The 16,733-nt window shown below is 41.8% G+C and overlaps 1 protein-coding gene across 1 annotated transcript in view; it reads right to left on the bottom strand.

Annotated features, from left to right (window-relative positions):
• Nucleotides 1-42: 42 nt before the first annotated feature.
• Nucleotides 43-16,733, bottom strand: part of NUBP1 (nucleotide binding protein 1) — a 66,622-nt gene continuing 49,931 nt past the window's right edge. Inside the window, exons 6-11 of the mRNA XM_044303271.1 lie at nucleotides 16,449-16,539; nucleotides 6,471-6,625; nucleotides 5,930-6,040; nucleotides 3,243-3,345; nucleotides 1,395-1,478; nucleotides 43-515 (exon numbers count right to left, since the gene is read on the bottom strand). Of these exons, the coding sequence (XP_044159206.1) occupies nucleotides 484-515; nucleotides 1,395-1,478; nucleotides 3,243-3,345; nucleotides 5,930-6,040; nucleotides 6,471-6,625; nucleotides 16,449-16,539 (576 nt within the window). The 3' untranslated portion in view covers nucleotides 43-483. The remainder of the gene's footprint in view (nucleotides 516-1,394; nucleotides 1,479-3,242; nucleotides 3,346-5,929; nucleotides 6,041-6,470; nucleotides 6,626-16,448; nucleotides 16,540-16,733) is intronic.

Genomic DNA, 16,733 nt, shown 5'->3' on the forward strand with positions numbered 1-16,733 from the left:
TTACTGGATAACATAGCAGAGAGAGATAAAAGATATTACAGATTTTTTTTGGCTTATTAAATATTTTTATTCTGGATACAATGATTGACCACAGTGAAACTGAACTTTTCTTTTTCTTGGGTCTGGTAGGCTTGCAGTTCTTACGCTTCTACTTTTTAAAGGATTCTTGTCATCTGTGCTTGTTATTAAGTGAGCAGATTGACTTCTTATCTTGTTTGTCCAGTGAGAAAACATCTTATTTTCACTGCAGGAGATTCTCCATCAAATAGTGGCAGTCCGTTCTAAGCAATATATCAATGTCTAGAAGCAGACATCTACTTAGTGGCCATTTTCCAATTAAGAGAAAACTCAAACGAAGCCGTCACATAGTAAAAAGCTAATGATATGATTTAACGTTGTCCTTGTAGAGATTTCAGAAACTGGAATATTAAACAATCACTTGGGGAGTTACTCTGTACCGTTCCTGTTCAAAGAAACTCATGGTCAGGGTCTCGAGGAACAAAAGTCTTGAATTTCTGTAGGAGAACCAAAAAGAGATATGATTAGCTATATGGATCCCATATTCTTTCTTGCAACTACTTCCCCCATTTCTTGCAAGGAGCATCACAACATTTTTAACATTTTACAAATATAACCTGATTTATAAAATAAAAACGTAACCCATTTATTTTCTGAAAAAGCAGACTTAGGGCACATTCTGAGAATGCCGCCCTGCACTTCCCTTCATGCAGTTCTGCATCACCTGGTAAAGTTTTGTAAAAAATGCAGAAAAAAAAAAATATCATGTTTGCGGTTAAAAGCCTGACCGAGACACACGTCTTGACAAAATTTATAACATTTCTGACAATGTCAGTAAATGTTCGCAAGAAAAAACAAAAAACTTTTTTTTTTTTTTTTGCACAGCTCACCCTAAATTTGCATAATCCAGACACTCCCGTAATATGAAGAAAAAGGCAGCATGGATGAATCCCCCGGATCTGGGGTCATGAGAGCCTTCAGTAACAAATTTTCAATAGGTCCAGCGCCTTAGAATTTAAAATAAAACTTAACTTTTATTTCCATGAATAAATAAACTCCATGGTGTCCTCGGGGGCCACGTTTCGCACTTCATCTGATGAAAAGTCATCTGCGCCACTTTTAGGGCACTGTCAGACACATCAGCCGCTGCCAACCAAGGCACAAGTGTAAACTCCTTGGCGTTTATGGCAGTATGGTTTAACAGCATCGAGTAGTTTCTTTCACACGTGTGCCTGCCAGTCGTGGCTGTTCAGTGGTCGCTATGTGTGGCAGCACCCTGACTCCTGATAACATCCCTACAAACCTCTCCTGCGAGCCAATGCTAACACATACCATCCAATATAAAAAAGAAAAGGCCACAATGAATGGGTACATACTTTGTATTATTGCTCTGTAGGACAAGGTTGCTGGAGAATCTGGAATTTCAGTAAAAAAGGATTTGCCGGCGTCACAGCTCCTTCCTTTAAACAAAAAGAAGCAAAATAAAATGACTACAAATTATCTATTTTAAAGTTTTTCAGCAATAGCAATAAAAATAGCTGCCGTGTGACCGCCCCACATCCTAAAATGTTGTACAATTAGCACAAGAATATCAACTTTAACCTTTCACTAAGGCTATGGTAAACTGGGATTTTATTGAAGTGGGGCCCCAACCTAAAGAACAAGCTCTTGAAAACCAAAGAAAAAACAAAACACTATCCCACCCACGACTAAGGGTTAACAGTGATTCCGTGCCAATATGGAATTGCTGGCAGCGATTCTGGATTGTATGGTAGTTTTGATGATTTGAATATATTATAGTTTTAAAGGGAAATTCCCATCTAGGGCATATCCTGGCCATATGCCATCATTGTCAGATACATGTGGGTCTCTCATATGGGGCCCGCACCTATTTCCAGAACAGGGCCCCTGAAATGAAGGGAGAGCCTCCGTTCATCGCTATGGGACTATTTGCGGTAGCACCATATCAGTGAATGAAGAGGTGGCCAAATGTGCACAGCTTGCGCTCCAGTCATTGCTATGGGAATTCCAAAAATAGCCAAAAATTTGACTCACTCGCTATTTCTGGAAGTCCTACAGCAGTGAATGGAGTGTAAGCTGTGCATGCGCTGAGTGCTTTCTTCACACCGGGGGCCCCTGTTCTGTAGAAAAGAGGGTCCCAGAGGTAGGAGCTATACCTTTCTGACACTGATGGCATCTCCTAGCAATATTCCATCAGTGTCTTGGGTAGGAATATCAGTGTGCATGAGGAAGACTTACAGTCTAAAACCATCTAAAAGAAAAACTTGTTGCTGGTCGTAACAACCAATCACAGCACAGCTTTTACTTTTTAAGTGCCCTGTACGAAATGAAAGCTGTGTTGTGACTGGTTGATATGAGCAACAAAGTCAGTGGTGGAGATTTACTAATCCTATAGATGGTGTAAGCTTAATGGGGTGGTCTCACTTCAGTAAATGGCATTTATCATGTAGAGAAAGTTAATACAATTCACTTACTGATGTTCTGCGATTGTCCATATTGCTTCCTTTGCTGGCTAGACCCATTTTTCCATCACATTATATACTCCTTCGTTTCCATGGTTACGACCACTCTGCAATCCAGCATCGGTGGCCGTCCTTGCACACTATTGGAAAAAGCGCCAGCCTATGTGCAGTCCCACAAGCACAACCACAACTGCTGGATTGCAGGGTGGTCGTAACCATGGAAACTAGCAGTGTATTATGTGATGGAAAAATTAGTTTAGCCAGCAAAGGAAGCAATATGGACAATCAGAATACATTAGTAAGTGCCTTGTAATAACTTTCTCTACATGATAAATGCCACTTGCTGAAGTGAGACATCCCCTAGACCTGCACCAGATTTATCACAGGGGCTCAGACTGGATATAAATCTGGTGTCGGGGCAGACACTTTTCTCTGACTCTATACCTACTATAGGTTGGCTTACTTTGAGACAGATTTTAACGCCAAAATTGTAAACCAATTTTGGTACAAAATGTTGCATCTTAGTCCAAGCCGTTTTCCCAGTGAAATAGTTGTAGAGACCTTAGTTGCACCAATTTGCACTACTTTTTAGTCGGACACTAGGCGCAGACAAATTAATAAACCTGGGCCAGTGTCCCTTTAAGGCAATTTGATAAATCTCCATTAACCTCACTGTGCTGAGAAATGCCTACGACAGATAGTAAAATGTTGTCGGAACTGCATTATTTTCCTGTAATCTACCTATATTTGGGTCCAGGGGAACCCTGCCCAGCAGGGGAATGCCGAAATCACTGCACATTTTCTCCGCTCCCCCAGTAGTTGGAGGGAAAATCTGAGATTCATTCTGAAAGGGGAAAAAAAATGAAAAATAAAATAATCAGTATGTAGTAGTGCTCAGCACACGATTCATCATCCGAGTATGTAAGGCATCCAAACACAGTAACAGGCTCTGCAATATCTCACTTCTCTCAGGAAACCGATGAGGACAGCAAGTTGGGTATTGATCAGGGAGCGTCCACACTGCAGTGAACGTCTGCTCTGAAAGGTTCTGGTGTATACAGCAAATGTGTCCATAGGCCTCCATTCACTTGACACGGGCCAAAATAGTGTCCTTTTGGCTTGCGTCTGGCTGGTATACCTATGTCGGTCAAGGTATGGTTGACTATGCTATTCTATACAGAGGCATATAGTAAAATACCAAAAACTAAAAACATCTCACACAAGTAAATGGGATTGTCTTTGAGATTCCTCCAAATCGTCAGGAAATGAGTGGCACTATTGTGGGTCACAAGCCCAATAATCACACAGTATATCCAATTATGTTCACATTTTCAGGGGATTAAAAAAAAAAAAAAATCGACTTGCCACTGTTACGATGGTCTGGTCCCCCTTGCTCTACACACCAGAACAGAGCGAAGGAGTGGGGACTGGACCAGCACCTGAGGTTCTGTTAGATTCCACATTGCAGCACGCTATTTTTTCCCCATCTAAGTAAGTGGGCTATCGGGGGCTGTCCGTGTCCATTGTATAAAAGGAACTGACATGGCACCTTGGCTTTCATTATAAATGGAAACCACAATGCAGATGTGAACATAGCCTTAAAGATGTTAACAGGGATTTGTAACAATCATCAGTCGTTCTCCGGCTGCAGCCTGCAGTGTAAACAATGGGAGCTTTCATCCTGGTTGCCATGGTAACATCCAGGGACATCATCAACATCTACACGCTTCCCAAACAGCACAAAAGGTAATAAAGTAGATCTGTATATCAAGCATACAGTAAAATGTGTTTATACATATAACTTGACCCTGGAAGTAACCATGGCAACCAGAGGGAAAACCGCCATTGTTTACACTGCTGCAGCATTCTTATTACTAAATTATGTCTATTACGGAAAATAAGGTTTATATATTCTTTGAAGGGATTTTTTTTTTTATTATTATAGGTAAAGCTTAAAGGGGTATTACAGTGTTGGCATGAGCTTTAATTGCTAAAACAATAACACCCTTAATTGAGTTCTGCAAGTTTCTAACAAACAAGGGGTCTTCAAAAAGTTTTACATTTTTGTTGGAAACGGCGAGGACGGAAAGAGTAGTAATTGGACATGTCCGAGAGTGTCATGTGATTAGTCTAGTCCAGTTTGGTATGAGCTCTCTACTGTGGAGAAGAGGGCTGTGAAACTTTTAAAACTGCACCAAAAAGGAAAATCAGACATCATATAGTACAAGACAGACTCTTTCTAACAAAGCCAGAGCCAGCCCTGTATCTCACATGGGTCCAGAGATCTCCACATTCATTGCTCTGCTAGATTTATATCAAGCTGACAGCTCAAGGGGAGTGTCTTTTCTGCTGCAGTTCAGGAGGCGTGTCCATGCTCTGCCTATCACAGCTCAGGAGGCAGTCGTAGGATGAAACTGAGCATGTGCGGCCTTGTCAGTGAGCAGGTCAAAGAAATAAAAAATAAAAAACAAACAGCAGTTGGCGCTGTACAGGTACATTTTATTGAATGACTCACTAGCTATGCCATATTTTTATTTACCTGCAATTACAAAAGTATTCAGATCCAGGTGCTGGTTTCAAAATTGTAGAATATTATTTGTTGGACAACCCCTTTAAGGGGAAGATGATTTTTATGTGATGATGTGAAAGCAGTGCTGCATCACTGGCTACGCGCGCTCTACCAAAAATATTTTTTGCTGATGGAAATTAAAAGTTGGTACAACGATGAGAAAAATACATTGCGAAGGAAGGTGACTATGTAGAAAAGTAATTTGCTTTTGAAATTCTTAAGATTAGAAAAAGTGCAGAAACTTTTTAAAGTACTTTGTGATTCAATTCCTTACCATTTTCTATGTCTGCTTGCTGTTCATGAATGGTTTACAGTTCAAAGATGAAAACTTGTCCTTCTTGAAAGGAGTCCTGCAGCCGAGCAAGACCAGGTTGAACTGATAACAAGAGATCTTAAAAACTGGGCCTGTGCATAATGAGTTTTTAGCAGGCTGAATTTGTGAATTTGGCACGAATTCCACACAAAAAGAAAAAAAAAAAAAGAAAAGCTGCATGGACAGCGCCTTCCATTGTTTTCAGTGGGCACCCATGGTTAATAACATGTCCTTTCTTGGCATGGTTGTGCCAATAAACTGTGGCCACTAGAAAACTATAAAAAAGAGGCGGATAATATGTAGCCGCCCAGCCTTTTTTTTGTAAAGAATCTGCTTCAAATCCAGCCTACAAAAAATAAAATAAAATCTGTGTTGATGGGCCCTCAGTGTATGTATATTAGGAAGCGGGGTTCTATAACTCCTATTTTATCTGGGGGAGAGCTTCCGCAGGGGTTCCACAGATGTCTGCACTGCCTGTAGTTACTGGGTTCCTAACACAATACGACTTACAATATATTGGTATCTATAAGAATTGTGAACACGCACCTTGCATTTTGGGCAGATAAAACCACTCATGTTTTCTACTACTCCAATAATCGGCAATTTCACTTTGCGACAAAAATTTATTTCTTTTCGTACATCTTGGAGCGATACCTCCTGGTAAAATTGAAAAAGAAACACAAGAAATATTTTAAAGTAGCTTAACTGCGAATACTATAAGGTCCATGCCTCTAAGTGAAGATTCACAATTAGGTTACAATCACATGGTGACACTAGTCCGGTATTTCTGCAACTTCAATGTTTCCTTTGGGAAATTAAGGTCGTTGGTGACCTTCTACCTATCACAATTATATGATCCTAAGACTTTCAGCAATGGTCACAAGGTCTTCCACAACCTTGTTCCCCACAGAGAAACACTAAAAGTCTGTGGCAATGCTATGACTGTACCAAACATACCTGTGTAGACCTAACCTTGTGCCACAACACATGCGGCACTGCTGTCCACAGTATGTACCCCTGAAATTGTTTAAAAGCATACTTAGTAATTACGACCAGAGCAAAGTACGAGTGGAATGTAAACTCTTACCTGAGGAGTAGTGATGATGACCGCGCCATCAATGTGAGCCGCACTAAGGTACTGCACTACTGACAGATGCTCATCAGAGGTTCCAGGAGGAGTATCTACTATCAGGTAATCCACTTCTCCCCAGTCTACATCTCTCAAAAACTGCTTAATCATTCCTAGACCATTGAAAAGGAAGAAAACCATAAGCTCACATCAAACACTCCCCAACCAGCGAGTTCTATCACATACGGTACATTTTATACCTGAAGTGGAAGTATTTTTGTATTGTATGACCTATAAACTATTTTGCCCCAAAAAATAATAATTTATTTGCTTCAAAAAGTAGCAAGGTGTTTTCCAGTAATATCAATTGATGGCCTAGACCAGGGATGGCCAAACTGCAGCTCTCTAGCTGTTGCAAAACTACAACTCCCAGCATGCAAAAACTTCCTACAGCAGGGCATGGTGGGGGTTGTAGTTTTACAACAGCTGGAGGTTAGCCATCACTGGCCTAGACCATCACAGTGTGATCATGTGAATGGAGCTGAGATGCAGTACTAGACAGTCATGGCTGGAACAACAGCTCCAGCAAATGTCTAGTGCCTAATGCCACGTAGTGGGCAGCGCTATAAACTCTGTTAGTGGCTCTCACGTACTGCTTAGAAATGGGAAATGCTTGGCGAGTTCATATATACTACACTTGGTGCTGACGATATATTCAGCTGACTTGAGGACCTTTTACATGGGCAGATGATTGAGCGAACAATTGGCATTTTAAATGCTCGTTCCCGACCACATTTATCAGTAACACATGGTCCCATGTAAACAGGGGGTAGGCTGCCAACAATAATGTAAATGATTAGCCACATCAAAGGGGTTTTCTAGGAATTAAGGAAATTAAAATACTTAAAGGGGTTTTCTCATCTCAGACAATGGGGGCATACTGCGGCGCATGCGCAGCCACCCTCCATTTATTTCTATAGGGCCGCCGAAAACAGCCAAGCGCTGGCTCGGCTATTGCCGTCTGCCCCATTGAAATTAATGCGAGCATGCACGCTCCCATTCACCTCTATGGGAGAGGCTGGTATTAGCGCTTGGTGGTGGACGGACCCCGGAAAATCTGGGGTCCTCCAGCCACAGCACTCCTCGCTCCGTTATCGATATAGGTGCGGGTCCCAGTGGTGGGACCCGTACCTATCAGACAATAGGGGCATATCCTAGCGATATGCCCCCATTGTCTAAGGTGGTAATACCCCTTTAAATATTAACTTTATTTTAAATATTTTCCCAAATACCTTGCATTATTTATAATGGCTTGTTTTGTCTGGGGAGCAATCATCAGGGGAATCAAAATGGCCCCTGTCCCATTAGTTCACACGAAACCTGTCCTGATCACACATGAGGACAAGTTACTTTACAACACTGAGGTAAAGAGCTGCCTCATCCTCCTCTGTACTTGTCAGGGATTATGATCCTGAATACAGATAAGATCTTCAGCTGAATCTTTGGTGAATTTAGTTAATGAGAAGACATGAAGTACAGAGAGCACTAGAGATGAGCGAATCGAATCCCACGGCAAGTTTGATTTAATTTTTTAATGTTAATTTTACACTGTTTTTACACTCAGATGCTGTGATCATGTATGAACGCGGCATCTGAAGGGTACAATGACAGGGGCGGCGCTATCGCAGATCCCAGTCATTGCAACCACCTAAAACTTAACTTTTATTAAAGATCATTCAATATCAAATCCCATAAAAAGGACTAATAGACACAAATGCAACCACAGAAGGAGCTATAATGACCTAGACAGACAGACAGCCAGCCAGTACCTCAAGGATAAGGGATGGGACAACACTTCTATATACCTAATGTCTGTCGCTACTTGGCCCTACAAGATATCCTCAGCCCAGAGTTACACCTGAATGGTAGGCGTACTCTGTCCACGTACCTTGGCTAACCTGTTCTTAAAAGGCCCTCACTTCAATTTGACACACGATACATAATCAAAAATCCCATAAATTTGATGCATGGTACTCAGTTTGCAGTCCCAACGCGTTTCCCCTTATGATAATTAAGGTTCATCAGGGGACATAAGTATCAAACATTAACAATTAGATACCATATCAATCAAGTGCATCAAAAATACACAAAGGAAACAGAGAGAAAACGAAAAAGCTGGAGCACCCCCCAAAACGGCACTGGTCTGTAAGAGTGGTAAATTACATAATGTGTGTAACAAAATCAGATACAAAACAGGTACTAACGTCAAGAGATACTTCAATAAAAGCCACCAATGTGGTACTTATCTGATAAGTCAGATCGACGTTCCTTCACTCACAGACAGTGCACAGTTGGAGGGGCTCCAGGGGGCAGAAAGATACAGCTCCAATTAGTCTGCACAAACACACTCACTTTTAAAGTCTGGACGGAAAGGGGGCCTCATCTGCATAGGCCAATCACAAACTGCTCACAATCATGTGACTAGGCCTGTCCTTGGCCTAATATTGCTCTGCTCATCTTAATCACATGATAGTGAATACCAGCCGCCGAGTTCCACTACCAACACCTACATGTCGGCAGGTGGCATTGGGTATCCTTGATCATACCGCGCAGAAGGTTCCACATCTGCGCCTAATGAAAGAATTGCCCCGATATACCCATGTGCCGCTGCACCATACCTGTAGAGGCTCACTTGATATTCCGATCACATGTCCCATCAAAATGGCCGTGCGTACCACCTATACGGCACGTGGAATGCACGTGCAATGTCCGGGTCACGTGGTACGGAAGAGGGCCGCGCGCTCCACCGAAATACACAGTGGAACGCACTATACAGTAGTCGTGTGCCAACACCGTAACTGGACAGATCTAAAAGAGATATGCCTCCCCACTGCTGCCATAAATGTGTCCCACAATGATGCTTCCACAGGAGGAGCGTATAGTAATACTCATATTTTATGACCACACATTATAAGAGCAGCATTGGAGTGTGTGGAGATACAATTAGTGAGTGTGCCAGAGACCACACACTGTCCTTGCCAGTACAAAAATACATTAGATGCTCAAATAAAGAGCTGTCTCTTAGATAATAATCTGACACTTCATGTATCGGTAACCGTTTCTATCAGCTATAGAGGATGAAGCAGTTAATACAGCAAGAAGCTAGCCATATTGGAGTAGGTGGAATTAACAAGTTTAGGGTTAAATAAAGCATGAGAACGTAAGTTTCTCATTAAGCCCCCCCGGTGACTGAGAGCAGAATCTGTAGATCCATTCAGTCTCTTTTTGAAGGATTCTTCGGTCCCAGTCACCTTTTCTGGGGGAGGGTCTCACTAGTTCCAGGGCTGAGAATTTCAAGGACTTCAAATGCCCACCATGATGTTCCCACATATGATTCGCTACAGGGATCTTTCTTTTTCTTAATGTCATTAATGTGTTCAAGAATGCGTAGGCGAAATTCCCTAAAAGTCTTTCCCACGTAATCCTTGGGGCACGTACATTGACAAAGATACACCACCCCCTTACTCCTACAGTTAACAAAATCTCTGACATCAGATCTCTTGTTAGTGACTGAACAGATGTTGATCCTGGTGTTTTTTAAATGACAACACGCCAAACATGACCCACAACGGAACGTTCCGATCGGTTTTCTATCTAACCACGTACCCTCAAGTGCTGGTCGTGAGAAATGGCTGTGTACTAAACGATCTCGCAGACATCTGCCTCGTCTAAAGGTGATGCTTGGACGGGGAGGGAGTACATCAGACACACCTGAGTCCATAAGGAGAATGGGCCAGTATTTTTCAATAATAGCCCTAACCTCTTGATTCTTCACATCAAAGGTGGAGATAATCCTGACAATTTCTTCCCCTTTAGCCTTGGATTCCCTGGGTACTAAAAGGGAATTACGCTCACATATTTCTGCATTCTGAAATGCACCTCTTAAAACCTGTTGTGGATAGCCTCTCTTCCTAAAACGGTCCTGGAGTTTTTTGGACTCATGATGAAAGCTTTCTGGATCTGAGCAGTTCCTCCTCATCCTTAAATACTGATCCCGGGGAATACCTCTTTTTAGATTTGTAGGGTGATGACTGTCCCAATGGAGTAAACTGTTTGTAAACTGGTGGACGACAAATTCAAAAAAGAATGGGATGATTTCCTGAAAGCACAATCAAGGGCCCTTATACAGATGATTATTAAAAGAAGGTTACAAATGACAGATGAAATGACAGGGCAAATAGATACCCTAAAAAAAGAAATGGAATCATTCCCAGACATTGATACAGTTCGGAATTGGCATGAGAGAATCTGTAAGAATCTAGACACATTAGAAAGGGAAATAATAGGCAAAAAAACAAAAAAACTGCATCATATGGAAAGGAAGGTGGTCACTGATAGGTTTGAACAGAGAGAAGTAGAGAACACTACAACACAGGGACAGTTTGATAATGTCAAAATCACTAATAGGTTTGAAACACTTGCAACACCTCATTTTTTAGACTTTACACCCCCACACCACAAAACACGTACGAGGAGCACACGGACTCCCACTCCATCACGACAGGAGATACAAACACACAACCACTCAACACAGAGTTACAATCACGATTACAACTTGAGGGATCGTCCGAGGCAGTACACACAGAGCAAAGGGAATCACCAAACACATGGACAGGAACACAGATATCACCAGAACACAGCACACTACCACATACCAAAAATGAACAGACAGAGACACGAGCACAACGAACAATACGCAGAGGACGACATGCACAAAAGAAGAAAACACAGAAATTAGCAGTTACACCCACTAATATAGTAAATATCAGTGACACTGCCCTTACAGATATTCAGATGCAGCTTCTAAACAAAGGCCTGAAATTTGCTCCCACTAACTCTATGGACAAATTTGCCACATACATTGGTGTGGAAAAGTTTATTAGACGCTTATGTCTCAAAAAATACTTCCTAAAAAATCCAATAAATAGGGAGGCTGATTTGATGGGAACTATTATCAAATACCCACATACAGATCTAAAAGCCAAGTCAAAAAAATACCCTAGACAAGAGATTAGTAGAGAAATGGCCACATTCAAGAATAACGTAGAACGTGATTTGAGAAAAATCAAAAGCCGTAGGGTTAACACCAACTTGAATAAAGAAGAGATTAAGGCCATTAAATCCCTACAAGAAGCCAACAATATCACAATCAGGCCAGCAGATAAAGGCGGGGCCATTGTGATACTTAATACGGCAGATTATATACAGGAATGTCATAGACAATTGAGATCAGAGAACACATATCAGAGGCTTAAAGGAGATCCAACACAAGAATACTACAACACTCTCAAGAACTACTGCATAAGGGGAACACAGGCAGGTTTTCTTTTGGAACAGGAAGCGAGGTTTATTCTGGACACCGAGAGGAGGATTCCAATGTTCTACTGTGTCCCCAAGATCCATAAAAGCCTGGAAACCCCTCCAGGCCGCCCAATAGTGTCGGGTATCCAGTCCATATCATGTAATCTATCTAGATACATTGATCAATGGCTCCAGCCCTATGTTAAACGGGTACCATCTTACATTCGGGATACCACCGACATTATTAAAACATTGGAAAAAATCAAATGGGTGGATGGATGGATCTTGGGGACACTGGATGTGGGATCTCTCTATACAGTGATAGAACACACTGGGGGGATTCAGGCACTACATGAACAACTATCAGTTGATGCTGGGCTCCCCAGTGAACAGCTAGCATTTCTATTAGACGGTGTGAGATACATTCTAACCCACAATTATTTTGCTTTTGAGGATGATTTCTATTTGCAGTGTACCGGTACCGCCATGGGCACCAGATTCGCCCCCAGCTATGCCAATTTATTTCTGGCACAGTGGGAAAGGGAGATCATTTTGCCCAGGCTGGGGGCGGGTCTGGTGCTGTGGCGGCGATACATTGATGATATTTTGTTTATTTGGCAAGACACAGCCGAATCTCTTGATCTATTTCTAAATAATATCAACAACAATGATAAAAACTTGGTATTCAGTCCCACCACCAGTAAAGAAAAAGTAGAATTTCTTGACTTGGAAATATGGATTAAGGAAGACCATCTACAATGTAACACATTTTTTAAGCCAGTAGCCAAAAACAGCTTCATCAGGTTTGCTAGCTGCCACCTTCCACGGTGGCTGATCAACATACCAACCAGTCAGTTCCGCAGACTTAAGCGGAACTGCACGGTTGATAGCAAATTTGATGAAGAGGCGTCTGTCTTGAAACAGCAACTGCTGGATAGAGATTATCCAGTTCAGATTCTAGATAAATCATTGGACAAAGTAAAAAAGATGGAAAGGGAACAATTCTTTGTGACAAGCGAGCCACAACCACAAGATGAAACAATAAGGATTATCCTTCCATTCAGCTCTCAATACAGAGTGGTGGAAAGGAGTATCCGAAAACATTGGGGACACCTGCTGAATGATAAACTAGTTGGGCCCCTTTTGAGTGATACACCAAAAATAACATACACAAGGGCCAATAGTCTAGCAGGAAAAGTAGCCCCAACTGTTAAAGCCAACAAAGATAATCAGAAACAATCAAGAACCAATTGGCTAACAACAAATGGGTTTTTCAGGTGTGGCAGGTGTGCAAATTGTAAAATTACTAATTTCCCCAAAAAAACAACTACAGTAACATCAACAGCAAATTCTTTTAGTCTAGAAATTCAAGAATGTCTAACTTGTGACTCTACTGATGTTATATATCTATTGGAATGTGGATGTAGAAAACAGTACATAGGTAGAACAAAAAGAACATTGAAGAAGAGGGTAGCGGAACATGTGGCTAATATTAAAAAAGGCCAAGAGACACACCCCCTATCGAAACATTTTAAAATTCAACACAACTGTGACCCAACAGGCCTGAGATTTACAGCTATAGAAAAGGTCAAAAAATTGTGGAGAGGGGGTAACCATATTGCTCACATGTCTAGACAAGAATCCCGCCGAATATTCGAATATGACACCATTGTTCCCAGAGGCCTCAATGCCGAGATGGAGATGTTTGGATTTTTGTGAATGCAGGGGGGCCGTCCAGTGGAGATAGGACATCGCAGTCTGCCGACTATCGGCGCTGTGATCTCCCCTCCCCACTGGAAGGCTCCTCCCAGATACAACTAAGGAAAATTAGCATACAATACATGCCAAAACAAGCACATATGGCTAAGTTCCAATTCAAGACCCTACACCGCACAAAAAACGCATCCTATACTTGGTGCGTTTTTGATGCGTTTTTGATGCGGTTTTCTCTAAAATGTCATTTTAACCATGTAGTCTTCACCATGAATCTGTTTTTATTGGTATTAAATGTAGGGGATGTTATTTATGGTTTTAATTTTCATTTAAGTTATGTTTTATGCTGTACACAGCGATATAAGCAAGCAACAATGTAATCCACCCCACATATTGGGAGAAACCCTAAAAAGTAGGATTGTGGGAAAAATCAAAACCCATATATAAGGAGTGAGAATCCACTCACTCAGTTGGCCACTGAGGAAGGGGTGTATGACCCAGAAATGCGTCTGGCAGCGACAGAGTGAGCGTGGATTCCAGGAAAAAACAAGAAACATCTATACTTTAAAGACATCGCTATACGAGATCTTTCTCCTGCATCAAACCGGAGCACGAGTCGCACATTACTGACGTCAGTGCAATATCAATCCAGTGACGTCAGCTCAGCGTTTAGCCGGCACCCCAGACTACTAGGTCACGTGGGACGCCACGTCTTGACCGAACACACTGCACGGGACGCTGTGAGTGTACGGCAACCTGAAACATCAATGCTGTGAGGATTCAGTCAGGAGGGGTGATCGGAAATACCGCAAGCGACAAGAGACTGTAAGTACGGGAGCATAGTCTCCAACCTGCCATACATCTTGTTAAACACGGGAGCACAGTCTCCAATTTGATATATACTGCTGCATACTCAGCATACTGGATAAAGAGACATTAACATCATCAGCGCTCCACTAGGACTGAGCCATAGGGCTGATACTATCGCTCTAACGTCACAGGCCTTAATCCTATACCTCTGTGGAAAGAACTCTCACTGAGATTAATACTACCAGTGAAATCTTGCACTTTTTGTTTTTGTTTTATGTATGTTTTAATGCTTTTAAGGGTATGTTCTTAAAATATTATTAAACACAATTATCTACACTTTATCCAGTGATCCCTCTTGAGTGTGCCCCCTCATTTTTCTTATTCTGTCTCTAACTTTGGTGACCCTGACATCCAGAAAAGTTAGTGTATCTGGATGAAACTCAAAGGTGAAAGATAAATCCAACTCGTTTGTATTCAGGGCCTTGACGAATGTTTCAATTTCTGAATGTTAAAATGTAAAGTAATTCGTCACAAAGCTAATTTTTTGTTCAGCGAATCAGCCGAATCGAATTTTTCTAAAATTCTCTCATCTCTAGAGAGGACGGACAGGACAGGCTGTGGTAAGGGAGACTGCATACAAGTGCTGCTACCCATTAGCCACATCTCACCCTCCTCTCATGTCTCCTCGTCATCTCCATTCCCACAGAGATTCACCTGTATTCAGGATCATGATTCCCGACAAGCAGAGAGGAGGATGAGGCAGCACTATGGCTCCTTGTGGTGAAGTAACTTGTCCTCCTGTGTAGGATGGGTTTATCATAATGATTGCTCCCTAGACAAAACAAGCCATTCTAAGTAATGAAAGGCATTTGTGAATATATTTATTAAAAAATAATATTTTAGCTATTTTCATTTTTTTAATTCCTAAAAAAAAACCTTTAAGCAATTATCAGCCCATGTAAAAGGTCCTTCAACGAACGCCGATCGACTTCCTAGACTGTTGTCTGGCACTCTTTATGAATACTAGTCTGTCTGTAAAAAAGGATCCTTAAGCTGGCCATACATAAGATAGCTTCTGCTGCACGCTTGTTTGGACATTAGCTATGACTCCTGACCCCCGCATACAATACCGAACACATCTAGTTTGTATGGCTAGACTGCCTCCAATTGCGGAGTCTCCCAAAGTGTTGAATTACTGTCTGAACGGGCACTTCAGAGACGACCGTTAGCTGAGAATCAGTTGTTCCGCATTGCTAAAAGGGGATAACCCCTTTTCAATATGACCTGTTAAGGCACATAAATGTTATAGAAGGTGCTCCTCCACTGCATCAGCCATCATGTAAAACTACAGCAGCTGCAGCATTATAAATGCATTTTGACTCGAATTTTCCTTGGCGATTGCTGGCAGTTTCAGAAACTGGACCAGCACTAATCAGTGGATCACTCGACTGACTTAATAAAAAAAAAAAAAAAAAAAAAAAAAAAAAAAAGGGGTGTTGGCTTAGCCTTTCCCCAGCACTTATGGTGGTATCCGCTATGTAAAGCCAGCCATGCAAATAAGACAAGCATTGGCTGAAAAGACTGTGCGGACAATCCCGCCATCATCACGCCAGACTATAATGACTGTGCGGATAATCCCGCCATCATCATGCCAGACTATAATGACTGTGCGGATAATCCCGCCATCATCATGCCAGACTATAATGACTGTGCGGACAATCCTGCCATCATCATGCCAGACTATAATGACTGTGCGGACAATCCTGCCATCATCATGCCAGGCTAAAGAGGGAGATCAGAGAGGGAATATAAAAATAAAAAAAAAGGAAAACGTAAGACAGCAGAGTAGGCTTATTCGACATCAAATTATTGGCTGCATTTGGTCGCTCATACCATACACATGCATTTTCATGCAGATAGACAGATCACGTTTTTTGGCAGTTGTTTCTTGGCTGACATTCATCCTATGTGTATGGGTGGCCTAATCCCCCATGTGAGTTAAGAAGGTTGGGCGTTAGCTGACGTTAATAACAAATACCCTTTTGACAGATTCATTTCGGTTTGGTTACAGCAATGATTCAGTCGTACATTCTCAAATATTGTCATACAAACCATTCTTCTTGGGGCCCCTCCATATAACTGCATCATCTGGACTACCAAGCAAGAAGCCGACAGACATCACCGCCAGGTTGTCCTCTACATACTGAAATACAAACATAGTGACCAGACAGCCGGCATTCTGATCCTACAAATTCACACTGAACATGATGTCATTTATATCTGGAGAGAGGTGACATCATCTGCACACCAAAGATATTCTATGAGACAAATAGTAATAATCCTTATTCATATAGCGCCAACATGTTCCGCAGCGCTTTACAATTCAGGGGTTCATGT

The sequence above is a fragment of the Bufo gargarizans genome, chromosome 8, assembly GCF_014858855.1.
Source record: "Bufo gargarizans isolate SCDJY-AF-19 chromosome 8, ASM1485885v1, whole genome shotgun sequence".
In the NCBI taxonomy this organism is placed as follows: Eukaryota; Metazoa; Chordata; class Amphibia; order Anura; family Bufonidae; genus Bufo; species Bufo gargarizans.